The sequence below is a fragment of the Rousettus aegyptiacus genome, unplaced genomic scaffold, assembly GCF_014176215.1.
Source record: "Rousettus aegyptiacus isolate mRouAeg1 unplaced genomic scaffold, mRouAeg1.p scaffold_m13_p_2, whole genome shotgun sequence".
Taxonomy (NCBI): domain Eukaryota; kingdom Metazoa; phylum Chordata; class Mammalia; order Chiroptera; family Pteropodidae; genus Rousettus; species Rousettus aegyptiacus.
The window spans coordinates 130,057,593-130,085,453 of record NW_023416295.1 but is presented as its reverse complement, the minus strand read 5'-3'; the positions used below and the strand labels follow the sequence as shown (position 1 = coordinate 130,085,453).

Sequence of the window (27,861 nt, the reverse complement as noted above, 5' to 3'; positions counted from 1 at the left end):
TAGAATAATATTTTATTTAACAATCTGAAGAGATGTCCTTTTGGCTTTAAGTCTTGTAAAATGAGTGGTAAATCAAAGATTTGATTCCTATTCTCTGAATATGTGCTGTTATGTGTGTATGTGTCTGCAGATGCTTTTGCTTTTTATTGCCATTTTAGCCCAACTTTAATTAATGCTAACAATGCTAAACGATGCTATAACAATGCTAAAACCTTAATTAAATATTCCCTGAGTTGAACAATCTCTTCTCCCAAGCCTGCCTTCCACCCTCCCCTAAGTCTGCTCCTCAGCTTCCACTAATGTTAGGTCTTTAGGGACTATCAGCATCCATATTGTTTGAGAACCTAGAAATGAATGTTGGATTTTAAGTCCCTCTGACCTTTATACCCTCTAGCTGAGGAGCTTCTCTGGAAGGTGGGAGGTCTTGGCAGTTCCTCTTCAGAGTTGTGCACTTTGACTTGTAGATACCTGAAAAGTAAATATAATTGCATTAAATGCTCACCTGCCCTCCCACCAACCATTCAAGGAGGTTAAAAACCCAATTTGCTTCTATCTACTTATATTTCATGTAACATACTGGCTTATGTTGAGGGAGGTGATATGAAATTGGTTGTTGGGATTACTGTGAAGACTTTTTGCAGCTATTGTTTATTATATCCTTCATCATCTCTTTCTTTATAAGGATTTATAAGGAGAATTTTCTTTCATCTTTTTATCTTAGTAGCAGCAGTTGTTCTCTGAAGGAAATGTCATGACTTAAGTGAACTGATCAGATTTTTCTCTTCTTGGATGTTTAGAAAGTCTGGAACTAATTTTGTGATCCATTCTTAGTGAGTTTATTTTATAAAATGCATTGTACTTGCCTAAGTCATAGTACCATTTTATGTCACTGTCACTAATATACTTGTTATTTTGCTGTATTTTTGTGTTGTGCATTTACCTTTTTGCATGCCTTTTGTATATCTCAACTCCTTTTTGAAATAAGTTCAGATGTAACTAAATAAATACTTAGGAGACAGGGCTATGGTGAGCAGTCAAGAGGTTCAAGGCCAAGTGTTGGGAAATGGGCACCAAAAAACCACAAAGTCTGTTTACTCTTAGTTCATCTGGCTCCTACCTGCTTGACTTTGCCCTAAAGATATTGTTCACTGCTGGATTATTATAGCCCACCTGAAGATTTCGGCCTGTAGCCAAACTTCTGTCACCCCCAGGGCCCATTCTTACCATCCATCATCCTGTTTTCTGTGTATCTGGCCTCCTTACCTCTTCTTGAGGCTCAGGTACCGTGAAGATGCTCTCTTTGGGAACCTCAGAGTCATGAAGCTGGAGACCTTGGCTCTACAAAATGAAGAATTCTGCCAGTGAGAGGTGGCTCACCCTTCCCAGCCTCTCAGTTTAGAAAGGTCTTCTGTGCCTTAAGTCCACAAGGGTCAGAGACAATACAATGGGTAAACATATAATGTTGTTCCACTACACCCTGAGGGCATCAAGATACCAAGATTCAAAGAGTGAAAACACTTGCTGGGACAGGAAACTGACAGGGTAGGTAGACAGGCAGTTATGAGCCGGAGGGAGAGGGACAATGAAGGGTTAATGAGGCTATGAGACCAGCTCAGCAGAAGAAAATATACAACCTGGGGTCTGGCAGTCTTGTTGAGCCTCCCTTATTCCCCCAAGGTCAGAAGCCAGACAGGCAGACCAAAAAGCCTAATAGTGCCTGGCACCTTCCTCACCACCTTCTCCCCTACCTGCAGCACTTCCCATTAGTTAACTGCAGATGACCCTTACTCTGGGGGTGCTCAACTGGTATGGGCAAAATTAGTTAACTGGGCATGTGCCTACCCTAAAAATTCCCATGGTGCAGGTGTATGACTTCCCGCCTACGGGTACACCCTGCAAAGCTTGGAGTAGGAGGTCTAAGGGAGCAGCAGAAAATTCAGCCATTTGAGGTAGGAGGGACAGAAGGAGAACAAAAAAAAACTCTATCGCCCATAGAAACCCCGACCCTCAACTTCTCAGGGCCCTCAATCCTCTATTGAGGTGCCTGCTTGGACTTTCTTCTCAGTGTACTTTACTCTGCCTATTTTACTTAATAAAATCACTTCTGTCTGCTACTTTTCATCCCCTCTTTGTTCTCTAACATCGGACCTCCACATAAATCTTTCGTGGGGGATCCAAGGACTGAGCTCCTGATTCCCACAATGCAGACCCTTCACTGCCAGTAACAAAACCAGGTCTTTGGACCCCATTGTTGTTTCCATGATCAGACACTAGTAATTTGTGTGACATGGATATGTATGTATATGTATGTGGGAGTCTGTGAGGGTGTATAGGTCTTAAAACCACTACCTACCACTTTTAGACTAACCCTCCTCAAGAATGCACTGCAGATCTTACACTTAGGTGATCCTAACTAACCTATGCAGTTAAGAGAGACAGTGTACTGATCTTGAAAGGTAAGCAGAGTGGGCCTGGTTAGTACATGGATGGGAGACCACTTTAAGAATACCGGGTGCTGTAGGCTTTAAAAAGAAAAAAGAGAGAGAGAGAGAGAGAGTGTGTATAATGATTTCTTTGGGAAAAGTTCTAGGTTCTGTGATGAGAACCCCAGGTATGGAAAGCCTTGTTTAGGAATTTCTAAGCCAGAGGGAAGACCCTGGTCCTATACAGTTTATAATGAATTATTTTTTAATTAAAATTTAAATCACATACTATAAAATTTACCCGTTTAAAGTGTAACCAATTTCTATTAGCATTACAGATACCTGAAATGCTGTGATTTCTCTTTTAAGGAAATTTTCCTTGTTACACTTTCCCCTGATTCCATGCCATGAATCACGTCAAAGGTAATACCACCTCCCAGAAAGTTATCATTCTCTTTCAGGTAATTCAAATGCTGAGCAAGAACAGATTTTCTCACAGTGATCTTTTTATTTACTCATTTTTGTATGTGATATGTCTATAATTCTGCTTGAGAGAAAATATGATTTATGATGCATCTGCAAGGGAAGTAAACAGACCTTATAGGACGCAGGCTTCAGAGGACTGATGACACTGATAGGCTAGGACCTAAGATGTTCTAGTTGCTTAATTCCATAGGAAAATATGTCTCTTTAGTCAATGACCAAAGAAATCCCAAAGAAAAGGCTGGGAGTAAGAAAACACTGTAAATCTTAAATATAAAGAGGTGGCTTCAGGGGAAAGGAGGGTTATGTCCTGTATCTTTTTTCCCAACGAGGAGAGTGTTACTAGCCAGTTCCTCAAAATAGTCAGACAGCATCTTTGTCCCCATACTCTCCCCTTCAATAAGAGTACTCCAAGAATGCAAATTTGTTTCATTTTCACCAGAGCCAAACAGAAGTTTGCTCTATTGCTGTCTCTATACTAAAACCATATATTACAAAGTCAAATTTAAGTTAATTTTGGATTCTCCATACCGCTGAGTTACTCTTTTCAGTGCAGAAAAGTGAGAAGGGCTACACTTTGCCTACTCAAAATGCAATAGCTACCCTATGTTTATTCACTATCTACATACTCTGCATATCTCTCTCAATCAGCATAGCTACCTCAGACTAGAAACCGGCCAAGGGAGTTTTGAATCACATCAAAAGTTTTGTATCTTGCTTTGTTAGGACCTCCAGTACCTCATGTGAATCAGGACTCAGGACATAATAATCACTTCTCGGCCTTTTGGCTAGGATCAAGGGAAGACTCAGGACATAATAATGTTGATGACTTATAGAGTTCAGTACCTCAGGCGTGTCAGCTGAAATAAGCTTGTTGTTCTCTTCTGTGTCTTCCATCTTCCTTGCCTTGCCAGACTCTGAAGAAACCTGTGGATCAAAGTGCACAATGTAGGAGAAAAGTCTCACATCTTCACACCCTGGTATCCTTTGTCCATGTTAACACCTCTCAGATAACAGGAGGCTCCCAAGGTAGCATGGCCACCTTCAGTCAGGCATAGGCAGTAGTGAAGTGGTGTGATCTGAGAGGGTATCAGAAATCTCATACTCCCAGAGAGCCCCATGGTTTATGCTCTGAGCTCCTTCATTACCCTAATGTCACCTTCCCTGGCCACTGTTTAAAACTGTACTTCAGCCCCCACTCTCTGTGCCTTCCCCTGCTTCATTTTTCTCCATTTCTCTTATCACCACTAATTGTAATTTTACTTATTTATTCTGTTTCTTGTCTATGTTACCCCTTGATCACTAGGATGTAAGAGGCAGGAAGGCAATTTTATGCTTTGTTCACTGTAGTACCCTACCTCCTAGAAAAGTACCTGGTATATAGTAGGGGCTCAATAAGTAATTGTGGGATGACTCAATGAACCTTGGTGCCATCTAGTCAGATGTCTCACCATACACAATGCACCTAATAAGAGATCTAATATTCTTAGCTTTTAGCTTTTAACATCAAGGAAGGAGAACTATTTCTACAGGTGGTCTGTTCCATTTTGGTTTTTAGAAGCCCCTTGTATCCCCTTTCTCCTATATTTAAAAATTCTTTTCCATTACCATTATTTAACAAAGCCAATTGCTGAAAGTTCCTTATATTAATTCAAAATTTACCTAAAAAATATTTACTTATAAGGCCTCAGGAGTCTAATAGAACAAGTCAAATCTCTCTCTGAGAGCCATGTAATTCAAATAGAACATGACTTGATTTCCAGATCCTCTCCAGGGGGTCTGTGTCTCTATTTTAACACACAGTTTCCTCATTCATATTCTCGTCTTTCTAAAGACCATTTCTTTTGCTTTCCTTCCTCTGTGAATTCCTTCTTCTAGGCTTCTCTCATCAAAGAAAATATGCCTCAAAAATTTGCTAATGCCATTTTGCTTGGGGTCTATTTACCATAGTCACACGTATGGCAAACTGAATTAAGACCCTCATCTTTGCCCTGTATTAAAAAAGGCCAGTCGTAGGTTCTTTATATTGGAACTCCCACAACTCAGAGAAAAAAAAAATTAGTAGGAATCTGCTTATAATATTAGAGAAAAGCCCTTTGTAGAAATCAATTACTCTGAGTATAGATCACTACATTAGTAGCTATGAAAATATGAAACAATTCCCAGAACCAAAAAAGATGACCAAGAATATCTCTGAGACTATACTATAATAACATTAAATCTCATCAATTGTGGGACAACCTGACTGCAGTAAAGATGAGCTACATGGAGGTTATAAAAGAGAATACTCATGCATTCTCACCTGAGGGATCACTGAGGTAGGGGAAGTACAAAGTTCTTCTGGGTTCAGATTGGTGACGTTTTCCTTTTCTCGGGCCTCAGGAGTTCTTACCGGCTTCTCCGGTGGCTGTGGATCAAAAGAGACCTCCAAGGAGGTCCTGGGACTTGGAGTCCCAGCCCCTAAGAAGGCCCTGGGGCTGGTGGGTGAACCCTGGTTAGAGGCTGTAGGGCTTGAGGGTATGTTCCCTGAGGAGGTCATGGGGCTAGAAGTGGCTTTGGGTGGAGGAGGCCTATTAGGGGGTGCTGAGGTCCTCTGGATAGAGGCTCTCTTCTTTGGTTGTTCAGATCCTTCACTCGAGGTTCGGGTTCGGAGGACTACTTCTGGGAGAGATGAAGGCTGCTCTGAAGGGATCAGGGCTCTGCCTGGTGATGAAGCTGGGGAGCCAGGAGGAACTTCCTCCTGGGACTTCCCATCCTCAGTGGTAGGAGAAGGCTGGGCCTGGGTGGGGCCATTGCAGGCTGGCAGAGGCTCTTCCTCCTCAGAAGTGCTTGCTCCAGCCTTTTCTTCCTCTACTTCCTTATCTTTTAAGGGCTCTTCTTTAATCTCACTGTTGTCTTCTCCCTGGGCTGGATCAGATGCCAGCTCTTCTTCACTTGCTGAGATGGAGTCCCCCTCACTAGTCAAGGAAAGTGCAGAGGGACTAGTAGGTGAGGTAACAGGGCTGGAGGCTGTAGATGTTCGAACCGGGGGAGAGATGACTAAAGAGCGTCTGCTACTGCTAAAAAAGGAAGGGTATTCAGATTTAGAAGAACTTAAAACTCCAAGTTTTATTGGGTATTTTTAAATAACCAAAAATAATGATGTATGCATGGAATGATAAAACAGAATAAAGCAATTTAAAATTATTATAGAAAGTTCGTATAATTTGCTATAATAATGCTCATGTTATAAAAAGGCTATCAAATTTTATCCATATCATGACCTCAATTATGTAAAAATACATAAAGAAAAAGAGACTGGGAAAAATAACAGCAAAATACTAACAAAATATTTTCTCTGGGGAAAGATTCATGGGTGATATACAATTAGTCCTCATGGAGACTGTATTTGCAAATTCATCTACTCCCTAAAAATTACTTGTAATCCAAAATTAATACTTGTGATGCTTTCAAGGTCATTCATGGACATGGGCAAGTTGCAAAAAATCAGTGCCTGACAGTACTTTCCCAGATAATGAAGACATCTTCTGCCTTTTTGCTTCAGCTCTCATACTGTAAACAAGTCCTTTTTCCATGCTTTTTATATTGCTGTGCTTTTTTGTTGGTGATTTTGCTGTTTCAAATGGCCTCCAAGTGTAGTGCTGAAGTGCTAAGAGCAAGAAGACTGATGTGCTTTACAGAGGAAGTGTGTGTGTATGCTTCGTTCAGGCATGAGCTATAGTGCTGTTGGCTGTAAGTTCGATATTAATGAATCGACTATATTAAGTAAGGTGTCTTTAAACAGAAACACAGAAAACAAGGTTATGTATTGATTGGTTGATAAAAATGTTGGGACTAGAGGCTCCGAGAAACTTAACCCCATGTTTCCTCTAAAAGTGATGTTCGGTACTCACTAATTTACTGACTTTATAGAACATAACTACCATGAATAACAAAAATGACTATATAACACTTATCGAGTATACTGGATACTGTGCTCAGTGCTTCTATAGCCAACATCAGCTTGAATCCCATACACCTCCTTAAGTGCCTCCTATATACTGTCCACCAAATGATTAAGCAACCCATAAATATTTTCTCAACAGGTACTAACTATGTGTTGTGTTCTGGACACAAGAATAGGAGATTGGGATAGGAAGAGAAAGAGAGAAACTTAGTTCTTGCCGTATGGGAGATTCTGATGTGACAAAAGCTTGAGTGATGTGTTCTTTTTAGTATTAATATTCTAGAGTCAGTAGGTTTAGAAGGCCCAGAACACAGTGAGAAAATACGAGATTTCCCTACAAGGTTCTGGAACATATTGGTGTAAGTAGTGGTAAGTTTCAGATAAAAGGAAAATTAGAGAGAATTCTGGCTTTCAATATTGGGAAGAGGAGAAGAGTTTCTGGAGGGGAATTCATATAGGAACTCTACGTTGGACCTTTAGTGATTCCTTTTAACAGTCTGTAATGGCTAAATGAGTAGTACAAGCAGTAGATGTTAGCCCTCATCTCCCTTCAAGACCTAAGCTCAGTTTCACCACCTCCTTAAAGCCTTCCTCGATCTAGATCTGCACATTGACGGTTACTTACTTTTCTATAATTCTTATTGGTCTCATTAGGTTCTTTGGTCTCATTAGGTACTTTGTATATGCAAGTTTATATCGTTCCGTGTCTCCTTAGGCACATTTTCTGTCCTTCAAACTTTTCATAAATCAGGGAAAGACTAAATCTATGTCTCTACCTAACTCTCAGCTCAAAACCTTGTGTATTGGAGGAACTCAATAAAACTTCCTAAACAAAGGCTTCTGCATGAGAAAATGATCACATTCTGAGGGACCAGTGAATTGCTTACACTCACTAGCATAAAGAATATATAAAGGCAACAGACATCAGACATAAAAAGAAAGGAAAATCAAACCATAAAAGATAGAGGAAGGATATCTGTAATGCATATCATTAAAGGATTAATACCCAGAATATACAAAACAAAAACAATACTACATTTAAATACATTTTTTAAAAAAAGAGTAAACAATTCAAATAAAAAATGTGAAAAAAGGATAAACAAGAGAGTTATAGAACAGGAATCTTAAATGGCTAATAAGATGTTCAAGCTCACTCGCAATTGTGAAGATATGAATAAAAACTGCAAGAAATTCTATTTCATATCCATTAGCTTGGAAAAATTAGGAAGTCTGACAGTGTCACATGTAGCGAGAACATGGAGCAATGGGGGCTTTTATTCACTGATGGCAGGTTGTAAACTGGAACAATCACTTTGAAGAGCAATTTGGCCATGGCAATATCTAGTAAGGCCGAAGAAGCCCAAGTGCAAAGACTCTGACTCAGCAATGCCACTCCCAGTACACACCCTAAAGAACCTCTTGATAGTTTTCACAATGAGAAATGTAAAACAGGTTCACTGCAACATTATTTGTAAGAGCAAAAGCTTTACAACAGTCCAAATGTCCATCAGCATGAGGACAGATAAATAAACTGTCAACTAGCCATACAACAGCATCCATAAAAGTATGTAAAGGACAGATCAGAGATAGCAACATGGAGCAACAAGGATAAATAAACCTCACAAACAGTACTAAGAGAATAAAAGAAGCTGCAAAAGAATACATACAGTATAATTCTATTTATATAAAGTTTAAAAACATGCAAACAATACTTCCTCTGTGTGCATATATGTGTATAATAAAAGTAAAAAGACATGCATGGGGATGGTAAATACTAAATTTAAGATAGTGATTACCTTTGGTGGGGGCTGGAAGAGAAAGTGAATGGGGAAGGGACATTGGGAGCTTCATTTATATATATAATAGTTGATTTCTTAAATTTGGTGATAGGTATTTGTTATATTATTCTTTATACCTTCAGTTATAGCTGAAATATTTCATGAAAAGAAAAAGAATTTATATAGGGGTGTAGTACAAAACAACAAATAATATCGTGCACATGAACACAGAGGAAAGGCCAGGATTTGGCACTGGTGACAAGTGTCAAATATGTTTACACACAGGACAAGTGAAGCAGAAAAGTCTCAGAAGTTACTCACCTTGATAGTCCCTTCACCACAAAGACTTTATTGGAATGTTGCTTCTCCAGTTTGCTCATCACCTCGTAGAGATTGTGGTTCAGCTAGAGCCAGCAAGAGAGAAGAGGGTACTAGCTACATAGAACATGAGACTGGTATATCCCTTCTCTCCTCACTTTCAGACAGCTCCCAAAATAAAAGCTCCCTTTAAATAAAACACTTAACTATAAAACTCTTCCTCATTTCTTTTGCACTAGTGTTCAGGGTCCTGTCTTGCCACCCCTTCTTCCTTAACTTCCTTCTTAAGTTCTGCCTCTTCCATCGGACTGGCAGTTTTCTTAAGGCTGGGTCCTTGATGTTTAATGTCTGATTTGAGGTTTTAGCTTCTTGCAAGTGATTCAGGAAATAACAACTCATTGTAATATTAAATAGGCGACTCATAATTTAGCCAAAGTAACTGTGGAGAGGAACGTGTGTGGATGTGGATGTGGATGTGAATATAATCAATACTGTAATAGCAAAGTCTTAGAATCCCAGGACTAGAAAAGACCCCATGAGGTAAGGTTCTTTGGCTGCCTGTGACAAAACAGGATTAACCCTACTGAAGAAGACAGACTACCTGAGAAACTGACTTGTGCTTAAACACTGCCCTCTCTGCTCCCTAGCAACAAAAGATAGATATTTTACAACTAGGTTTCCCATTTCAGCTTAGGCCTAACCTCCCTTATTAATCTGAAGCTCAAATTTAGATGTTATTTTTCAGTTAATGGAGATGGAAGAGTTCTTCTGATATGTATATATGTCCTTTAATACAGCCAACACAGTCAATCGAGTGCTATTATTTCACCATGAGAAAAAGGTTAAAATCTGTGGTGCTTTTATGGATATTTAGTGAGATTATATAAATTAGGACTACCTTCATATTTACTAGAAAAACCCACTGAGGTGTCTAAATTGTCCAACTGTTTCTCACCTTGCTCATCTCCCTGTAGAAGACGTCCTTCAAGTTGGAAATGTTTTGGAAGATGGTCACGTAACAGCCAATACGACTATCAGGAGGCAAAACAACAAACACATACTGGTAAGGGTTGGTAAAGTCTTTGTTTAAAGTACAAGGTAGGAGCTTAAGCCAAAACCAGCCACCACCAACGCTCCTCAGAGAAAAGCACCTCACATCCTAAGACTCAGGATGCCCTGGGATCTGGATTGCTCAGAGTCAGGCCAGGAGCACACTTGACTCTAAGGAGTGGGAAGGCCAAAAGAAACACTATGCTATAGCCAGGGCTGATGCCAAAGTATAACAGATCTCTAGTTCCATGAGGTTACCTGATTCAGGCTCTTTAGGTATTGAAGAAGACATAAAAGTGTTTTGAAGAACTTTTAAAGTACTATGTAAATAAAAGGCCACGAAATTATAATTATTATAAGTAATTATTCTTTCCATTATGCAATATTGGATTTCTCTGAAGCTATATGCACATTAATGGAATTCTACTGGAAATGAATTGGGGAAGTTTACATTTTAAAAAATTATTAAATTTCAATTCTTTTTAAATTAAGTCACATAATGTTTAGAACACATGTAGTCATGAAAAAGGCTCCATTATACATAGACTAATATTTAAATTAAGTCACATAATTAATGATTAGAACACATGTAGTCATGAAAAAGGCTCCATTATACGTAGACTAATATTAAGTGACAATATGAAATACTTTTACTACAATAGCATTAAAGCATATCTTGTACAGTGAAAAGAAAAAAGGATACAAATAGAATTTCTGCTCAGGTTCCTCTCCTAATACGGAAAATTTATATCCAAAACACTTTTACCTACTGTGAAGCAAAGACATCTTCATTAATGGAAATAATTATCCCATGGGTTTATCTATGTAAATCTATGTAAATCTGGATGACCACAAACCAATACGCCCTTAAAACAATACACCCTTGTGCATGAAACCAGATTCTCTTAGTATGCATGATGACAGCACTTTACTTGCCAAGATCCCTCCTATCCAAGAAGCACCTTATTTTTAAACCCAGGAAAGCTGGCAGGGCAAGGATAGTTATCTCTGTATTGCAGATGAAGAAATCAGAGCCTAGAGAGATAAGGCAGCTTGTCTAACATCACACAGCGTTAGTAGTAGGGCTGAGGCTACATCCCACTCTTGGGCCAGGGCTCCTTCTTTTATGAGGTGACGTGTTTGGGCGGCCAAGTTGTTTGGGCATCCATTGGCCCAGAAGTCCAGCACTTTCCTGAATCTCAATCATTACCTATTATAAAGAACAGGCAGCTCCTCTAGTAGTTCCTGGTTTAGATCTTCAAACACAGCCTGGGCTTTGTTGAACTCTTCCTCTGCCTAGGTGGTAAAAGAGACAGGACAATTTCCCTCAACCCTGAATCCCAGGCTAGAAGCTGCTTCTCTTATCCTCTGTATTTTTTTCAGAGAATAGGCTTACTTGGAACCACACCTCTTCTTCCCCAGACCCATGCCCTCCCCAGCCTCGAGTCTCTGGCTCTCCTTACAGCATTGGTGTCAAAGAACACAGAATTTCCTTTGGGACACTGGATGTTGAATTTATCATTTCCTAAACCCAGTGTGGCCCAGCCACCTGCCACCATTATGAGGAGAAAGAGGGCAGGAAGGTTTTATTAGGCTTTCCTTACTTTTCTTTTTTCTTTTTTACCTTGGCAGTCTTGGCCTCATCTTTCTTCTTGGCATTCTGCACCGCCTCCAGGTGGTGTCGGGCACTATCATAGTCCACGAGTTTCCGACCCCGTTTGGCAATTCTTTCCTAACCCAGAGTCAAGAGAGAGGGTGTTGGTACTCTTCCACGTCAGGACATAGGTTAGTAGAGTATCAAACAGAGAGGGAAAATTCCTGGGTCCTATGATCAAATTTCATGTTCTAACAGGGTTTTGTGCCCGAGGGTTCTCCCTCACTATCTGGAAAGAGTGAGAATTCTCAGAGGCAGCAAGGGTAAAGGAAAATCCTAACAGAGCAAATGGAAGTCTGAATTAAATATTAATATTTCCTATTAATTCACTATAAACTGGTTCAGCCCTCAGGAGAAATGATCTTGAGAATCCTATAAAATTTAAAGACAGGAGTTTTGAGTCCTCTTCCCACTACTGTCATTTATTAGCCTTGTAATATAGGGCAAGGCCCATCTCTTTTTGAGCCTCAGTAACCTCATCTGCCCTATAGTGTTAGTTTAAAGATCAAATGCTGAATATAAAGTGTTTTGAAAATCCTAAAGCAATAAAAATATGAGCAGTGAGAAAAGTTTACTCAGTCTCATCCAAACTATGAATTATACCAGAGAGAAGTAAACAATGTTATTGATATGTCTCATTCTCTCAGTCAAAGAATTTGAAAGTATCTTAGCAATTATCTAGTCCAACTTCCTATGCAATACATGAAGCTTCTCTACAATATCCAGGTTAGAGGTAGTTTGACTTTTATTTAAACAGAATAGACAACCCACTATCTCATAGTATATTTCATTTTATTTCATTTTTGAAAAGCTTTAACTATTAGAAACTTAAGGCTCCCTCTCATTTCTTCCTATTAATCTCAAATAAGTGCCTGTTAGACTAAATATGAGTTAAATGAATAAATGAACTTCAATTCTATTTTCTGGAACAGTTTAAAACTGGCTCAATTCTCTTTCACCTTCAAAGTTTTTGAAGATAATTATGACTCCTCTAAGTTTCTGCTTCTCAGCAGTGAACATCTTCTAGTCCCATCAGTTGTTTCTTGCAACTAAAATGATGCTCTGTCCTAGATCTAATTTAAAACTAGCCCAAATCTAGTTCACTGAAATCTAAGTCTAAACATAACCTTCACACTACCTCTAACCCTTTACCCTAACCTCTTGTCTAGTCCTCAACTTTAATCCTTCTCTGAACCTACCCTACTTCATTCCTAAGTATGAGCTCTAACTCTACTTATAATGTTTAACCCAATATGGCCTCTAACTAATACGGGCCACTCATAACCCCTCCTTGATTTTGTAAATTGAGTACCTTAATCTCGCTGAACTGGGCTACATAGTTTTCCATGGTCCTCACAGCCTGGTCAGCTAGTTTCTCTTCATAGTCTTCCCAAAGGAGATCATTATTCTGTGGGATAGAGGCAGAGGAGCATGGTGAGGGCTCTACTCAACAACTGCCTACCGGGGAAATACCTAAATTCTTCCTGTAACAGACTTCCTTTCTGGAGAACTGTATTTAGAATATCATGTTGGATTCTGGGGGGAAGAGGCAGATGGAGAAAATAGCCCTTCCCCAAGGAACTTCCTTATAAGAGAGTGGAGGTACATTCGAGAATTAAGAACAGGAACAGATGGTCAGAGTCTTCAACTCTAGTGCTTAAAGAATAGGGAAGTTTGGGAATAAAAGACTACATGAAATTAGTTTTCAAAAAACAACCAATCAGGTTTTATGTAGGTAAAACTTCTATAAGGTTTTAAAGAAAGAAAGAGTCAAAGCAGAGCGGTCCACACAGATTAGGGAAAGTTCGTTTTTACTTTCACAGTTATAGCTTTTCCCTTCCGCCTATGACTGAAGCTATACAATAGGAAATCAAAGGAGCCAATAAACATTGGCTCCTTTGATTTCCTATTTGCTCGAATGGAGAAACTAAGATGAGGTTAAGATGAGAGCAGGAGAGCATTGTGAAGAGTGTAAAGCCGGAAACACTCTTACCCCTACAATGGCCTTTAGCTCCTCATGACCATCCCACTCGCTGCTGTAGATCTCCTGCAGGGTTTCTGACACTTTCTTTGAGCTTTCATGCATCACTGAAAAGAGAGAACTCAATCCTACCATGACGTTTCTTAAAAACTATTTTGAAATGATCACATAGGTGACAGGCAAATCGGTGGGTACAATTCAGAAGGACAAACTCAGAAGGTTTAGTTTATCACTAAGTGGGATGGGGCTGGGAAAGGAAAAGTTACTCTTCCTGGTTCACAAATTTCCAGGAGTCAGAGGCAGGCAAGTGACAAAAGCCTGAGCATGGTTGTTCCTTCTGTCCTCTTACTAGCTGCATGAACATCCTCCGTATCTGTCCATATTGCAATACCCACCTTTGACTGCACTAAGGAAGTTCTTCAGGTCCTTGTGTAGCTTGAGGCCTTCCACCTGAAAGGGAGAAAGGCCTTTGGTGACTAAAGAGATACATTTGGAAAGATGCTCCAGAGGTCAAAGTATAAAAGTAGCTTAAAAGCAGAAATCAATTGTGGAATGTCTTCAAACATTTGCAAATGTGGTAAATTAGCCTTTACACTCTTTACCAAGAAGTTGTAGGTTTTCTCTTTGGGGGCAATTTTTAAGTTGGGAGATTGCTCCCATTGCTTTGGCATGTCTTCTTCCCCCATTCTCCTTTCCAGTGAGCAAGGGCCTATACCCAAGTTCCTCCGTTGAAATTTAAATGTCCTATGACCCTATGTATGTGATCCTCTGGCTTACACCTTCCTCTCTGGGTAAAATGCTACCATCTTCTGTAGACACACGACCCACTTCTTTCTCTGCACCCTCATGCAGGTCAATTCTCTCCTCTCTTGATGTCTTTCTCTGCCTTGCCCCACTTTACCCTTCCCTTTCATCAGTCACCTACTTTACACTTCTCTTCCAAGGAGCCTCATCATTGACTCTCCTCCTGTTCCAACTCCAATGTCATCATCTATAGTTTTATCTACCTACCTGATTCTATGTTTGTCCCTGTCTCTGAATTCACATTTTTATGCTAATTTAGATCTCCTTCCTCTAAAAAAGAAGAAGGAGAGGAAGGTATAATTTAGATTTGGAAGTTCAAATCTCAACCCAACAGATGAACCACCTTTGTTAGAACTCTGACAAAAGTTCATTTAGCCTCTGCTTCTTGAATACCTCCAGCAATCAGAAACGCTTGACCTCTTCCTGAGGATGCACTTCATTTTTAAATAGCTCTACGAGAACTTTTGCACACTGGTCTTAGATTCACCTTCTGCATTCATAGTAGATGTAATTTCTTTTGCATATATGAAGACCTCTTTCACATGCCCTGTACTGTCTTCTTTTTCACAGGCTTCCTCGGTTGTTCCTTATGATGTTGTTTAAAGTCCCTTCCCATTCTGGTTTCTTTCCTTTGTGTGAACCCCAATTTCTAGAGTTGGGAATTTTGAGGCCAGGCAACAGACATTTTGGAGTGTGACTTCAGGAGTGTGGGACTAGACTAAAAGTGCAACCCAGTTCAAATTATGGAGTATTTGAGCTAAGATGCATTATACAGTACACTATAAAATACTTGTGAACTTGTTTGTTTTATTTGGTGGTGTTCATTACTATATAGGCTATTGAGCATACCAAAAGTATAAAAAAAACTTATAGGAGAAAAACTGAAAATTCAGTAAATTCTAACTACTGAAATTAAAAATCTTTATCTATGGAAATCTTTGAGGAAAAGATCATTATTATTTAATTTTAGCAGCATAAAATCTAGGTCTACTCAAATAAGTAAAACTAGACTAATTTCATTCATCTTCTTGCTTCCAGAGCTCACCTCCTATCACTCCAAATTCATGACCATAGTTCAAGTTAAAAGTCCTTCTCAAGGGGCTGAACGCCAGGGCTCAAAGGGACATAAAGACAAAGACAGTCTCAAAGAAGCCTAAGGCACTGTCAGAGATGGGGAAGAATTGGGATTGTGTAGTGTGTCACAGCAAATGTAAATTAAGAGCCATCAGAGAAATGACCGAGGAAGGGGCAGATGCTACAGAGGGATTAGAATGTAGAAGGAATTGGTAAAAGTCACTGACTTGGTAACTGGGGGTCACTGGTGACCATGAGAAAGTACATGATGGAGACAAATTCAGTCAGTTAAAAAATTTTAGAAATACCCAGCATTCACTAAGAAGGACGTTTCACTTCCTCCTTGGTTTTTCATTGACAGCGAAAATGTCTGAATAGTCTAAGGTGTTAAGTGTGTATAATATCTTTTAAACATGGCTATGGTAAGTAGGTATAAATTTAAGTTTTGAAAATGTGATAACCAAGGTTTTAAAGAGTTTTACAAATTATAAAAATTAACAAGGATTTCAATTTCTTTTTTTGAAAGAAAACAATGTGGACTCAACTTGTTACTTCACCATGAAAATTTGGTCTCAAAAATACATATTTGAGGAACAAAAGCTGTTAAACTCTCTTGCATAATTTCCACAAATGAAATTATGGAATTATTTATCCTATTAGATAGTATATGGCTTGAAAAATCAGATCAATAACCAAGGCTACCATGTCTGACTGCAGGTTCACACTGTTCAAAACTAGAGGGTACTATTTATACCATATAGTCCATAAAATATGAATGCCTTCTGTCTTCCACTGCACCTCACAAATCCATTCGTGTATTTTAGAACCAAGCCTTCTGATCAAAGTCCTTCCTTTATGCTCTTGCTCTTTCTTTGAGGAGATAAAGTATGTGAGGTGGGGGGTGGGGAGTGGGAGGAGACAGTATTGAGTGTCATTTTATTTCTCTGACCTGTCTGTCCTCCCTGAAATGTCTCCAGGCTGAATAATCCCAGCACACTATTTCTTTCCTGACAGATGTAACTGTCACAGTCTTAGGTTCACACTTGTCTGGCAGTTAAAAACTTGTCTCTACCATCAACTAACAAGTTTTTCCACTTCTCTGGCTTTAGTTTCCTCATCTATAAATGCCGGATAAAGCCATTTCTAGCTCTAGATCTTTTTATAACTTCTGTTCTGTGACTCCTTTTCAAATTCTTGGCAGCACTATAAAGGGTCTGAGTTAGTCCTTCCCATCCCTTATACAAGGAGTCCCAGCCCTCAGTTAATGAACTACTCACTCTGGAAGCTTGTCCTAAGCACTCAGATAGGTAGACAGAACTACGTCCTAAGAGACTGGGGTACTGAGGGTAGAGAAGAAGGTCCCCTACTTGCTGGAGAAAAATGGACTCAGAGAAACCCAAGCATTCAGCAAAACAAGTAAACAGCATGACAAACCCTGAGCAAGTGCTGAAAGTGTTTTGCCTAATGGAGGTCCAGAAGGAAAAGGTGAAGCTTGATTGTTGGAAGAAGCTGTCACTACCAAAAATAAGAGATTAAAATACTGCTTGAGAAAAAGAACTCTCCCTATATTTTTGGAGAGAAGGAAAGAGGGAAGCAAGCAGAGCCCTCAAAGAAAAATTACCCATGGAAATTTGATTAGGAACACAGGCAAGTGGCAAGTCCTTGAAATCAGGCTGGGAAGTTTGGGAGTGATATTTATTTATTAATAAAACGTTTACCTACAAAGTGATTGTGGGTGAAGGATAGGGCACATGACCAAGAAGTCCAATTTCTGGAATACTTCACTTTGAATCAAACTCACCTTGTCCCCTTTCCTCCTATTTGTCTTAGCCATCCAAGGTTGGGCCTCAGGCCCGACTCTATTGTCACTGTCTTTCTTTTTAAACTGTGAGAGCCTTGAGGGCTGGTATGTTGTCTTATTCGTCTTGAAGTCCCAGCATCTAGCACAGTGCCTGCATACAGCAGGCACTGATGAAATGTTTATTAAATGAACTTTCCAAGCATGTTCAAACACTAGTTATTATAGATGTATTTATATCTATATATAGTGATGTATCTCAGGGGAAAAGTTTTTCCTTATTACTAATCTAACTCCATTTTATTTCTCAAATATATTTCCCCCATCAAATAACATTTAGTTGGTGGGCCTACACAGGGAATTCTGAAGAAACTGTCCCATCTGATACTCTTTTTCTTCTTGACAACCCCTCCTTCATCTCTTACCCTTTCTACTCACATATCTGCCATTGTAGATCCATCCTATAAGGAAGAGAGGGAAAGTACTGAGAGACAGAATAGGACAAGAGCTGGAAACCCTCCAAAGTGGGTGCCGGCTTACTGATTCCTATTCTTTTCATGCTGAAGTTGGAAGCAGAACAGTAACTAGAGTACAGAAGGGGCTTAGGGAGGCCTCCTATTGAGGCACAGGGGGAAAAGCACAGGGTTTAAGTTTGAATCCTAGCTCTGTAACTCTGATGCTATGTTACCTTGATGAAATCACTTCCCTCTGAGTCAGAATCTGTTTCTCATCAAAAGAGTCAGACTAGACTAGTGGTTGCTAAATGCTGTTCTCAGACTAGTAGCTACATCATAATTACCTAGTAGGCTTAACGTAAAACACAGATTCCCAAGTTAATGATCATCTATAGCTGTTAATATCACACAAAAAAACAGACAACAACCAGACATTATGTGCCATCTTCCAGATGGAAGAATAGAACAACTGTAATAAGTATTCTTGCCACCAAAAGAAACAAAAACAAAATATCTTAATTTCATCAAGGTTCTAAATCTAACTATTAATTTTTAGAAAATACAAGAGATAGAGGAACATGTTAAAAAATACCAAAGAGATTCAATCAGCAAAATTTAGACTGCAGGAAACTGCAGGAAAACCTAGTATTATTAACAAATAAACTGCAAAAAGGAGGGATTAGAAATCTGTAGATTAAGAGATTTAATCTTAAAGCTAAGAGATTTATGTCAACAAGTTGCTGATGTAAACAAACTAAAAAAAAAGACATGATTAGGGGAGTGTGAACATAGAAAAATATTTTTAGGTGTAATAATGGTTTTGTGGTTATATTTTAAGAGTCCTTATCTTTAGAGATAGATAATTAAATTTTTATAGATAAAATGAATTTATTTGCTCCGTTATAATTAAGGATGGAGGGAAACTGGTGGAGACAAAGGTGAAACAGGATTCTCAGGAGTTGATAAATTATCAAAGCTAAATGATGGGTATATATGGATTCAGTTTTTCTATCTTTGTGTATATGTGAAATTTTCCATTAAAACAAGGAAAAAGTACAGATTCCTAGGCCCTCCAACCAAAGACCTTGCATTTAAAAATATTTCCAGATGATTCTGATGTACAAGCAACTACTGAATTAGATGACAGATGATATCCTTTCATGATATCCTTCCTTATAATTCAATTAACTGATTGATGTTGTACAATAAAGATTTTGGCTGGTCTTTGTCTCTAGTTCCTGGGAAGTAACTTCCAAATCCTTGAGATTTCCTGAGTGATAGGAGTGTCTTTGTTATTCATGGTGGGCCCCTCAGACCATACCTCAGGATGGTGGCTGGTCAGGCTAGGAAGATGAACCATGAGAGTAGAGGGCTAGGGTTCTGAGACAGGTAGTATTGGCCCAACCTCCAGGAGAGGGAAAGGGAGCTAGAGATTAAGTTCAATCACATGGCCAATGATTCGCTATGTAATGAAATCACAATAAAAACTCTAGACACTTGAAGCTCGGGTGAGCTTCCCTGATTGGTAATACTTACATCAATGTGCTAGGAGGATGACATGTCTTTAGGACACAGAAGATTCACATTTGGAACCCTCCCAGACCTTACCTTTTGTCTTCAGTTGGCTGGTCCTGATTTGTATTCTTTATAATAAAACTGTAATTGTAAGCAGAGCACTTTCCTGAGTTTTGTGAGTCATTCTAGTGAATTAGGGAAGCTGAACAGGTAGTAGGTAGCCTAAGAACTCCAGAACTTGTGGCCACTTTCTGAAGTGAGGGAGTCTAATGCAGGACTGTACCCTTAACCTGTGAAATTTAACCTAACTTGTGAAATTTGACCTAACTCTGGATAGTCAGTATCAGAACTGCAATACAACTGGATATTCATTTAAGTTAACAACTCCCTTCTATTATTAAGAAAAGATTGCAATCTCTAAGACTGGTGTAAGAATTAAATGAGATGTGTATAAAGCGCTGAGCACAATGAATGGCATATGGAGATAGAATATCGAATATCCTACAGAAGGTTAAACCTCTGTTATCCACATTTTTTTTTTTTTACTGCCTACAGCACCTGGTATTCCTCAGTGGTCTCCCATCCAAGTTCTAACCAGGCCCGACCCTGCTTAGCTTCCGAGATCAGGGTGGCATGGCCATAGTGTTATCTGCTTTTAAATGTAAATTTTCTATATATAATTACCCATAATATCCAGTGAAGACAGAAGGAATAGTGAGACTAGGAGGTTTGTTGATGAGAATGGTGAAAGATGGAGGTATTATTTTAGAATAAACGGCTTAGGTTAAGGGAGATGTAGTGGACAAAGAGGCCACAAGGAAAACACGGTGCTATCAAAGTGAGAAGAGCCCAAGAGTGGGAGAGAAGACCCTGGGAAGTGAACAAAGTGGCAGGGACTCATTTTGATTTTCTATAAGGACCTGGCGATGCCACTGTACACTGGGGGAACCACTGAAAGAAAACAACACTCATCTGCTCCCTAGAACCTAGTCTCAGGTACAGGAAAGGCAAGTTTCTCTGGTTCCAGGGAAAGGATGAGCAGCAGGGTACCTTGTGGTCCTTACCCATGGGGGAGGATGGGTTAGTACGGTTGCTTGCTGGTTTGAAGAACCTGCTATTTCTCTGCCACTCAGCCCTCATGTCTTTCTTCCTTTAAGCTCCCTTCCCCAACCTCCAGATTACCTGTTGATGGTAGAAGTTGTTGGCACTTTGTTCGAACCGTTCATCTTTGGTTTCCACAGTTTTCCCCAACTTCTGCAGTACCTTGGGAATATAAGTCGGAATGGTCCATAAGTTTACAGTCATGTGGGAATGGTCCATAAGGATATAGTCATCTGACCTTGGCTTCTTTCAGAGTCTTAGATGCAATTAAAGAGCTGCCATGCTCATATAAGCCCAATAGAAATAGAAATATAGCACATTGCTGAATAAACAATCATGTTCTGTGGTTCTTCTCAAATTCAGATACTCCTGGGGTAGGCAGCATTGTGCCAGGGGATATATATAAAACCTGGAATGACACTTATTTACAGAGGTTGGTTTTTTTTGGGGGGGGGGAGAAGAGGGGTGGTTGTCAAGATATGGGGAGAGAATTATATTTTTAAAAAGATTAAGAAGAAGAATGTAAAATGTGCATGGCTTTTAAAGATAAAACATGAGCCTTGAAGAAATTTTTCACTTGAGAGACCCTCTTCCAGCCATAGCCACAGATTCTTGTAGATAGATGAGGTTAGATAGAGAGGTAGGTAAGAGACTCTTCCCTTATGAGGGCCCTTGTGGAAAACTTTGAGAAGCCCTGATAAAATGCATTTGAAACTCAGAGATGGATGCTATGCACGTCTATCTATCTCCTCTTCACTCGGATCCTGAAAGCCAACCATCATACTGGTCTCAGTGCTAATGCAAAGGACATGAAAATAAAAAATATATAGTACCTATTATCATAGGAGATAGTCAATTATGAGGAAATAAGAAAGTCCTAACTCTTCTACCTGTAACCCATTTTGGAAGGAGGCACCACCACCCTCCAGGCCCAAGCTGGAATCTCAGGAGCTTCCTGCCCTTGGTTACTTTTCTCTCATGTCCTTCATTGAATTCCTCGCCATGTTCATCTCTGGAAATCATCCCACGCTTTCCAGTCTCATTGCCATAGCTTCAGTCTAGCCCGTTTCTCACCTTGTCTGCTACAATGGGCCTATCATGCTGCTGCTTAAAACCTCCTAATAATTTTCCACTTATCTGCTCAATAATTTTTTACTAAATACCTATTACGTGTCTATAAATTATGGTTAAGCTCTCTAAGCATGCATACAAGTCTCAATGATCTAACTTGTCATTTAGCTTCAGGTCTCTTTGGTCCTCCTTCCTGAAGGTCTTTCTCCCTAATACTTTATTCATTTCCTGAATAAGTTATACACTTCTGCTTATTGTAGATGCCGTTTCATTTTTTCTGGAATGTTCTTCCCCACCCTGTCTGTCAGGCTACTAAAAAAAAGCAATTCATATTCATACTCTATATCTGTTGTGACACTTAATCACATCTACTTCATCTTATCAATCAAGTTAATCATTCCCTCCTAAGCGCTTTCAACTTCTGAACTGTTATGCACTTCTATTACTGTTTTATTTATATTTATCTATCTACATCTCTCAAACCATGACCTCCTTGAGGACTGGGTACTTGCCTTACTCATTTAGATTTCTCAGTATCTAGCAAATAGATATTTAATACTTATAACATGAAGGAGAGTGAGGCTGATACAGGATAGGACCAATGGGCTGGGCTTTGAATTAAGATTTTGCTAGACTGGAATAGGGTGAAGGTGGAAAGAGGATTCTAGGCAAAGACAACATCAGCAAAGTCACAGGAGTATGCAGATTTACAATAGTTTCCTGAAATAGATGGCTCAGCATGGCTAGTTTAGGGTATATTATGGGGAATTTGGGTAAGGGAGCTAGAAAGGGAGACTAAGAGTCTCACTGTGAAGGGCTTTGAATCACACGCAAGACTGCTCAGGTATTAGAAGTAAGAAAGGTTCTATGTAGAGATTCTGACCCAAATGTCTCCATTTTTAATCCTGGGTTTAGTGTCTCTCACTTCTGGAGCTCTCTTTATAGTGGTTAAGATCAAGGGCTCTGGAGTCAGATGGATAGATATATGCTCCCTTCTTGGCCCTTCCATTTACTGGCTATAAGCCTTTGGGCAAATCACTTAAACCAGAGATTCCCAGCCCCTGGGCTGTGTACTGGGACAGGTCTGTGGCCAGTTAGGAACCGGTCAAACAGCAGGAGGTGAGCAGCAGGAGAGCAATTGAAGCTTCATCTGTATTTGCAGCCGATCCCTGGCTCTAGCATCACCACCTCAGCTCCACCTTAGATTATCAGGCATTAGATTCTCATAGGAGCACCGGTCCCTGGTGCCAAAATGGTTGGGGACCACTGACTTAAACTCTTGAGCTTTAGTTTACAGAACTCCTGGGATTGTTGGTAGAATTAAATGATATTATACTTGTAAATAGATTTCATAGTGTTGCCCTAAGCTGAGTACTCAATACAAATCCACTATTGCTATGTCTAGTTCCATTCCCTCTCCTATAACTATGTCTTTATTTCCTTTTCAGTTTAACCATAAGTGTTTTTCTATGTCTCTAACTCCATCTTACTTAACACCCAGTCCTGGGTGTACAGTCTGCCATTTTCACCAGTTCCACCCTCTTCCCCCAACAAAACTGTCCTCTATCAGAAAGTTGCAAAACCACCTTGTTTAGTGGTTGCCACAGCTCTCATTTCCTTCCTGCTACCCCTCCCTTCCTTTGCTTGGGGCACGGTTCTTCTTAGGTGGAGGGGGCCAATAGGATAGAGGAGTCAACTGAGTCCAGAGTCAATATGGCACACTCTGAAGCAGACCTCTATCCCTAATTTCCAAAAGGTTCAAGGCAAAAAGGCTTGAAAGGTGTGGGAGTGTGTGTGCTAAGGAACACTCCCATCTTCAATTCTGAAACTGAAAAGATGAGTATTATAACCCTGGAAACATAACCCAGTGCCCTGGGCCAAAATCATTTGTTGCCCTAAGCAACAGGGCCATGTAGACATTCATCCTCAACTACAGCTCCTGGAGAGAAGAGGATATACAGATGCTCCACAGATGTTTGTTGAAAGAATTAATAAATTCTACATTTGGATCATTTCCTAATGAAGGCCCATGTAATACCAATCTCTAAAGTCCTGCACTAAGAACTCTGCCTCAATTTGCCTGGATTAGCAGTGGAGAAGTTAGAATATAGATACTTAGGAAGAGCAGGGACAAGAGAGAAAGTAAATGTAGCAGAATGTGAACAATTGGTGAAACAGGTGAAGAATATTCCAGTATTCACTGATTTATTTTAATTTTTGTATAGATTGGGGTAGGAGGGTAAAGCTTTTTTTTTTTTTTTTTTTTTTTTAAATCACTGCAGACATCTTTTGTGGCTATAGTTTCTACCCATGATCCTTCTTCATAATCATTTACTATACCTTAGTTAATTCTCTCAAATGGGGTAATCTGAATAGGGACTGGATATTAGATATTATGGAATTTCATGATGTTTTTCTTAGGTATACAGTAATGATATTATAGTTATGTAAGAAATCCTTATTTTCAGGATATATGCTAAAGTAGGCTCTCCTTGATATGGCTCTAATATATTTCCAGCCTTTTCCCCCACCACTCCCTGTGCTCCAGCTCAGCTGCATTTCTTACTATTCTGCCTTAAAAAGATTTCCAGGCACCATGCATTGTTCATGCTGGCATTCCTCAGCTGGAATGCTCTCTTACCACTTGCCTGAGAACTACTAATTAGCCACAATTCCTACCTCAAATTCTGCTTCAACGACAAAACCTCCCTCAACTCTTCCCAATCTTTCTGTCCTCTGAATTCCCACAGATGTACAGATCTCGCAGATCATTTATTTCACTTAAAAACAAAAACAAAAACAAAACTAAACTAAAAACTAGATTTTAGGTTTTTGGCAGACAAGAATGCCTCTTACTCATCTCTAAATTCCCTCCTGGGTCCAACCCATATCCTGGACAGTTTTTCTATAAATATTGTTGATTGAACCGTCTGAGTAACAAGTTGAGTAAAAGTCACCAGAGGAAAAGGCCAGCAAAGGACTGGTAAACAATGCCCTTTATCAGGGGAAACCAGAGAAGTTTACCACAGAGCAATCACGAACAGTTGGTAAAAACATTAGTTTGAAATGTGAAGATGTATCATATTGTAAAAACACAATAAAGCCAGTTTGAATCCAGTCTCATGTTGAATCTGGGTGGAACTTGAAAATAAAACAAAAATGCTTCATCTCCATTGTGTTTAACAGTCACCAGATTTTCACTCCTAGCTTTTCAGAGGAGGCGGCCTAAGCAAAAGAGTTCCCACTCCTAGCTTTGCTCCGGAGAGATCAGCGGGAAGTAGACAGGCCAGCAGGAAGTGAGGAGGCACAGATGTCAGAGTGGTTTATTAGGAACCCTATAAATTGAGCAGCCTAAGGATGGCATCCAAAAGCAAAACACCTGGTTTACAGTGACAGTTCTGCCATGTGCCAATCTCTTTTGAGCTCTGTTTCGTTTCTAAAATTGGGATACTAAATAGTATGTTTAAGGGTTGAAAAGATGAAGTGAGATCATATAATGAGAACGTTGGCTCCATAAAGGGGAAGGTCATGTCTTTCTTATATTCCTGTGCGTTGTCCATAGTAAGCACTTGATATTTGACACATTTGTCTCTTTGACATGTTAGCTGTTACATATCACTCAGATTATAGCCAACTGCTTATAGAAAAATTGGAAAGTGTCCGAAGGATCCTTTCTTTTGGTTCTAAGTTTCACCCCCTTTTCCTTGCTTTTCAGAGGGCTGGTAACTCCCCATTCAACAATAGAATAGAAAAATAGAAATAACTTCCTAAGACGCAAGGACTCTGGCAGGCCGAGCTGAGCTCCTCTCCACATTCCAGGCCATTCCAACTCAATCCAAGAAGCATGCATTATCTCTAGGGTGTCAGCTGAAATACTCCAAGTTCAACTTTTGCCTGCTCTTATATCTAAGTCGGGGCTCAGAGTATCTTGTTTTCTGCAACAACCTGGAAATTCCCCAGGGCAGATGTGAGTTTGCTCCTCTCTCTGCCTTCTAAGGATTCAGACCAGGAAAAACAAGGTGTACCTGGGAGGCTGGTTGTCCCTTTAGGAGGTATTTATTTAACTCCGAGGTTCAAAGAGCCCTCTCCCCTCTCACTTTGGTGTCCTTACCACACTGAGTTTCCAAATCACTGAACATCGACTTTCTCTAATTTTACAGATGCAGAAATCTGAACCCCAGGGCAGGGAACTTATTTACCTAAGGCTTAGGAGTCCATACTTAGAAAAGGAGAGAAATCCCAGAGCAAGAACATAATGTTGATGATAGGCTGGATGAGGACATAAGGTGAATTAGTGAGGTAAAATCGATTGCTGTGTCTTTTAAAAATAACTATAATCCATAAGTTTTTTGTCTTTTGAATTTTCTTTTTGTTTTTCCAACCCATAGGGTAGCTAGCCTTCCCCTCTTCTCTAATACCTCCTTTCCCCAAATTGCTTCTAAACAGGCCTTCCCGTAGACTGATTATCTATCAGATCAGTAACAAGACAGCCTTTGGAGAGGTTGAAACCATGAATGAGATGAAGTTGGGGTGAGGTGAAGTAACAAAGTCTAGCCACATGAAATTTTTCCCTTTTCCTCAGTTTTTTCATATGACTTGGCTTCCTTTTTTTTTTTTTAATCCCCCTCTACCTTCTATTGTGAGTCTTTTAAAGATATAGGGACTATACATTACATCAATTCTCTGTTGACAATCCCACTCAGGAGAGTTGGTTGCTTTTCACCTCTCTAGGACCCATGTCAGTGCTCTGCTTTTAGGATATGACACAAATATTTCCATTCTTAAGCATGTGATACTCATCTAAATACTTCTAAAACCATGAAACCTTTGAAAACAGTGCTGTGTCAGGTCCCTCTTATCACCCCTCCCCTTTTTCTTCTTGCTTATTCATCTTCCCACACCATCTTATTTACCAGAGTGTTGACAGGTGGAGAACAGAGGATCAGGTTAGAAGGGAAAAAAAAAAAAAATTCTGGGTAGGTAGAAACAAGAATGCCATTAAAATGTGTAAATTAGTGTCTACACAATCTACCTAGGTAGGCAGCCTACCTAAATGCTAGTGCTGAAGTAAGACCACCAAGAGCAAACCAGGAAGTTAATCTACAAAGAAATGTTCCCTCATCGCCCTGGGTCAGTACAGGAAGCAGATACCGGCTACTGCTTCTTGTATCGCCTTAAACAACCTTGCCAGAGGCCAGGCAGGGTTAGGTACGGAGAGAATCATGATGAATGACTCTAGTCCTTGGAATCCCAGTCCAAGCCAACTGGTGGCACTCAATCGGCAGCACAGCTGGTCATTGCTGCCTTACGACTTTGGGGAGATTACCTTCTTCGAACTGTCAATTTCGTCACCTGTAAAATACCATCCTTGCTGGATTGTTAGGACAAAAACTGCTACATAGCAGTCGTCAACGTTAGTTCCTTTCCTTCACCTTTTCTGGGTCAGCTTGAGCGTTGTTTAAAGTTCCTGAGAGAGACTGCTGTCTCCTCAGCTTCCCTCATCCTCGCCCCAAATAGGGTGATGTTCTCAGTCTCTCTCAGGTTGGCCTATTTACATGGACACCGACTCCCGTTTCCCCAGGGAAGCCAGAGCCCCTTCTCCTCAGCCCTGGCCTCCCGGCCCCTGAGTACCTAGCACACCTCTCTCGCCGCCTCTGGCCTCGGCTCCTTGCCAGTGGCGCTGACGGGCAGGCGGCGAGGCTAGCGCCTACCTTCTCCTGGGCCCTGCTGAACTTCTTCTGCACCTGCTTGGCAAAGAGGCCGGCAGCGCCGCCCGCTTTGCCCTCAGCCATCCTGCCTGCTCCCCGGCGATGGCCTGCCGGGGCGGGAGCCCTGTGGTTTTCTGGAGGCCCCCAAGGAGGAAGTGAGGCTTCCCGGCATGCCTCGCATCCGGCCCTGGTGGGCGGGCCCCCTACTTCCCCCCGAGGGCTGTTGGTTCTGCAAGCGAGACCCTGTGAGCCAACCGAGTGGCCGCCTAGGGGCCACGCCACAGCTGCCCTCAGACCACCTTGAGGCCATCCCAAAACCCAGTGTAGCGAGCCTGGGCCCATATAGCAGCCACCCTGGGACCTGCCGCAAGGTCCACTTGGAGGACCACAGGAGCCCAGCCAGCAATGAGCCCTGGGACCCTCCCCGTGGCCCAACACAGTCCAGCTAGAGGGTGCGGCCCGGGGCAGCGGGTGAGGGGCTAAGTGGATACTTGTAGAGCTCAGGGGAGGAGCCGGGCTTGCCTTCAGGCGGTGCTCATTCAAGACCAACTTCAAAGGTCTCCAGCCCTAAGGTTTAGGAACACCAGCGGTCACTGAACAGAGTTTTTAAAAGAGGGCCAAGACTCATTTGTAGTCTAAAGCTAGTTAGTTATAATGATCAGTGTTGGAAAATAATACATAATTGGGTGGAAAGTATTGTGA

The 27,861-nt window shown here is 40.4% G+C and overlaps 1 protein-coding gene across 3 annotated transcripts; it reads right to left on the bottom strand.

Annotated features, from left to right (window-relative positions):
* BIN2 (bridging integrator 2) lies at window positions 1-27,311 on the bottom strand. Of its 3 annotated transcripts, none has more exons than XM_036236553.1 (13): window positions 27,163-27,311; window positions 20,462-20,542; window positions 14,029-14,083; window positions 13,646-13,740; window positions 12,965-13,060; window positions 11,623-11,730; window positions 11,209-11,294; window positions 9,904-9,979; window positions 8,952-9,034; window positions 5,209-5,965; window positions 3,753-3,833; window positions 1,225-1,338; window positions 1-468 (listed from the first exon to the last, which is right to left on the bottom strand). In XM_036236553.1, the coding sequence occupies exons 1-12, from the start codon at window positions 27,241-27,243 to the stop codon at window positions 1,231-1,233; spliced, it is 1,707 nt and encodes a 568-aa protein (XP_036092446.1). In that variant the 5' UTR covers window positions 27,244-27,311; the 3' UTR covers window positions 1-468; window positions 1,225-1,230. The 3 variants fall into 3 exon arrangements, with proteins under 3 accessions (XP_036092446.1, XP_015998106.2, XP_036092447.1); XM_016142620.2 differs by having other exon boundaries at window positions 1,264-1,338; XM_036236554.1 differs by having other exon boundaries at window positions 5,209-5,962.
* Between the last annotated feature and the right edge of the window lie 550 nt (window positions 27,312-27,861).

Coding starts and splice junctions, on each gene's coding strand:
- BIN2 (XM_036236553.1), bottom strand. CDS start 27,243: ATGGCTGAGGGCAAAGCGGGCGGCGCTGCCGGCCTCTTTGCCAAGCAG. Junction 11,295..11,622: donor ATGAGGCCAAGACTGCCAAG/GTAAAAAAGAAA, acceptor TTTACCACCTAG/GCAGAGGAAGAGTTCAACAA. Junction 5,966..8,951: donor GTGGTGAAGGGACTATCAAG/GTGAGTAACTTC, acceptor TTCCTTTTTTAG/CAGTAGCAGACGCTCTTTAG.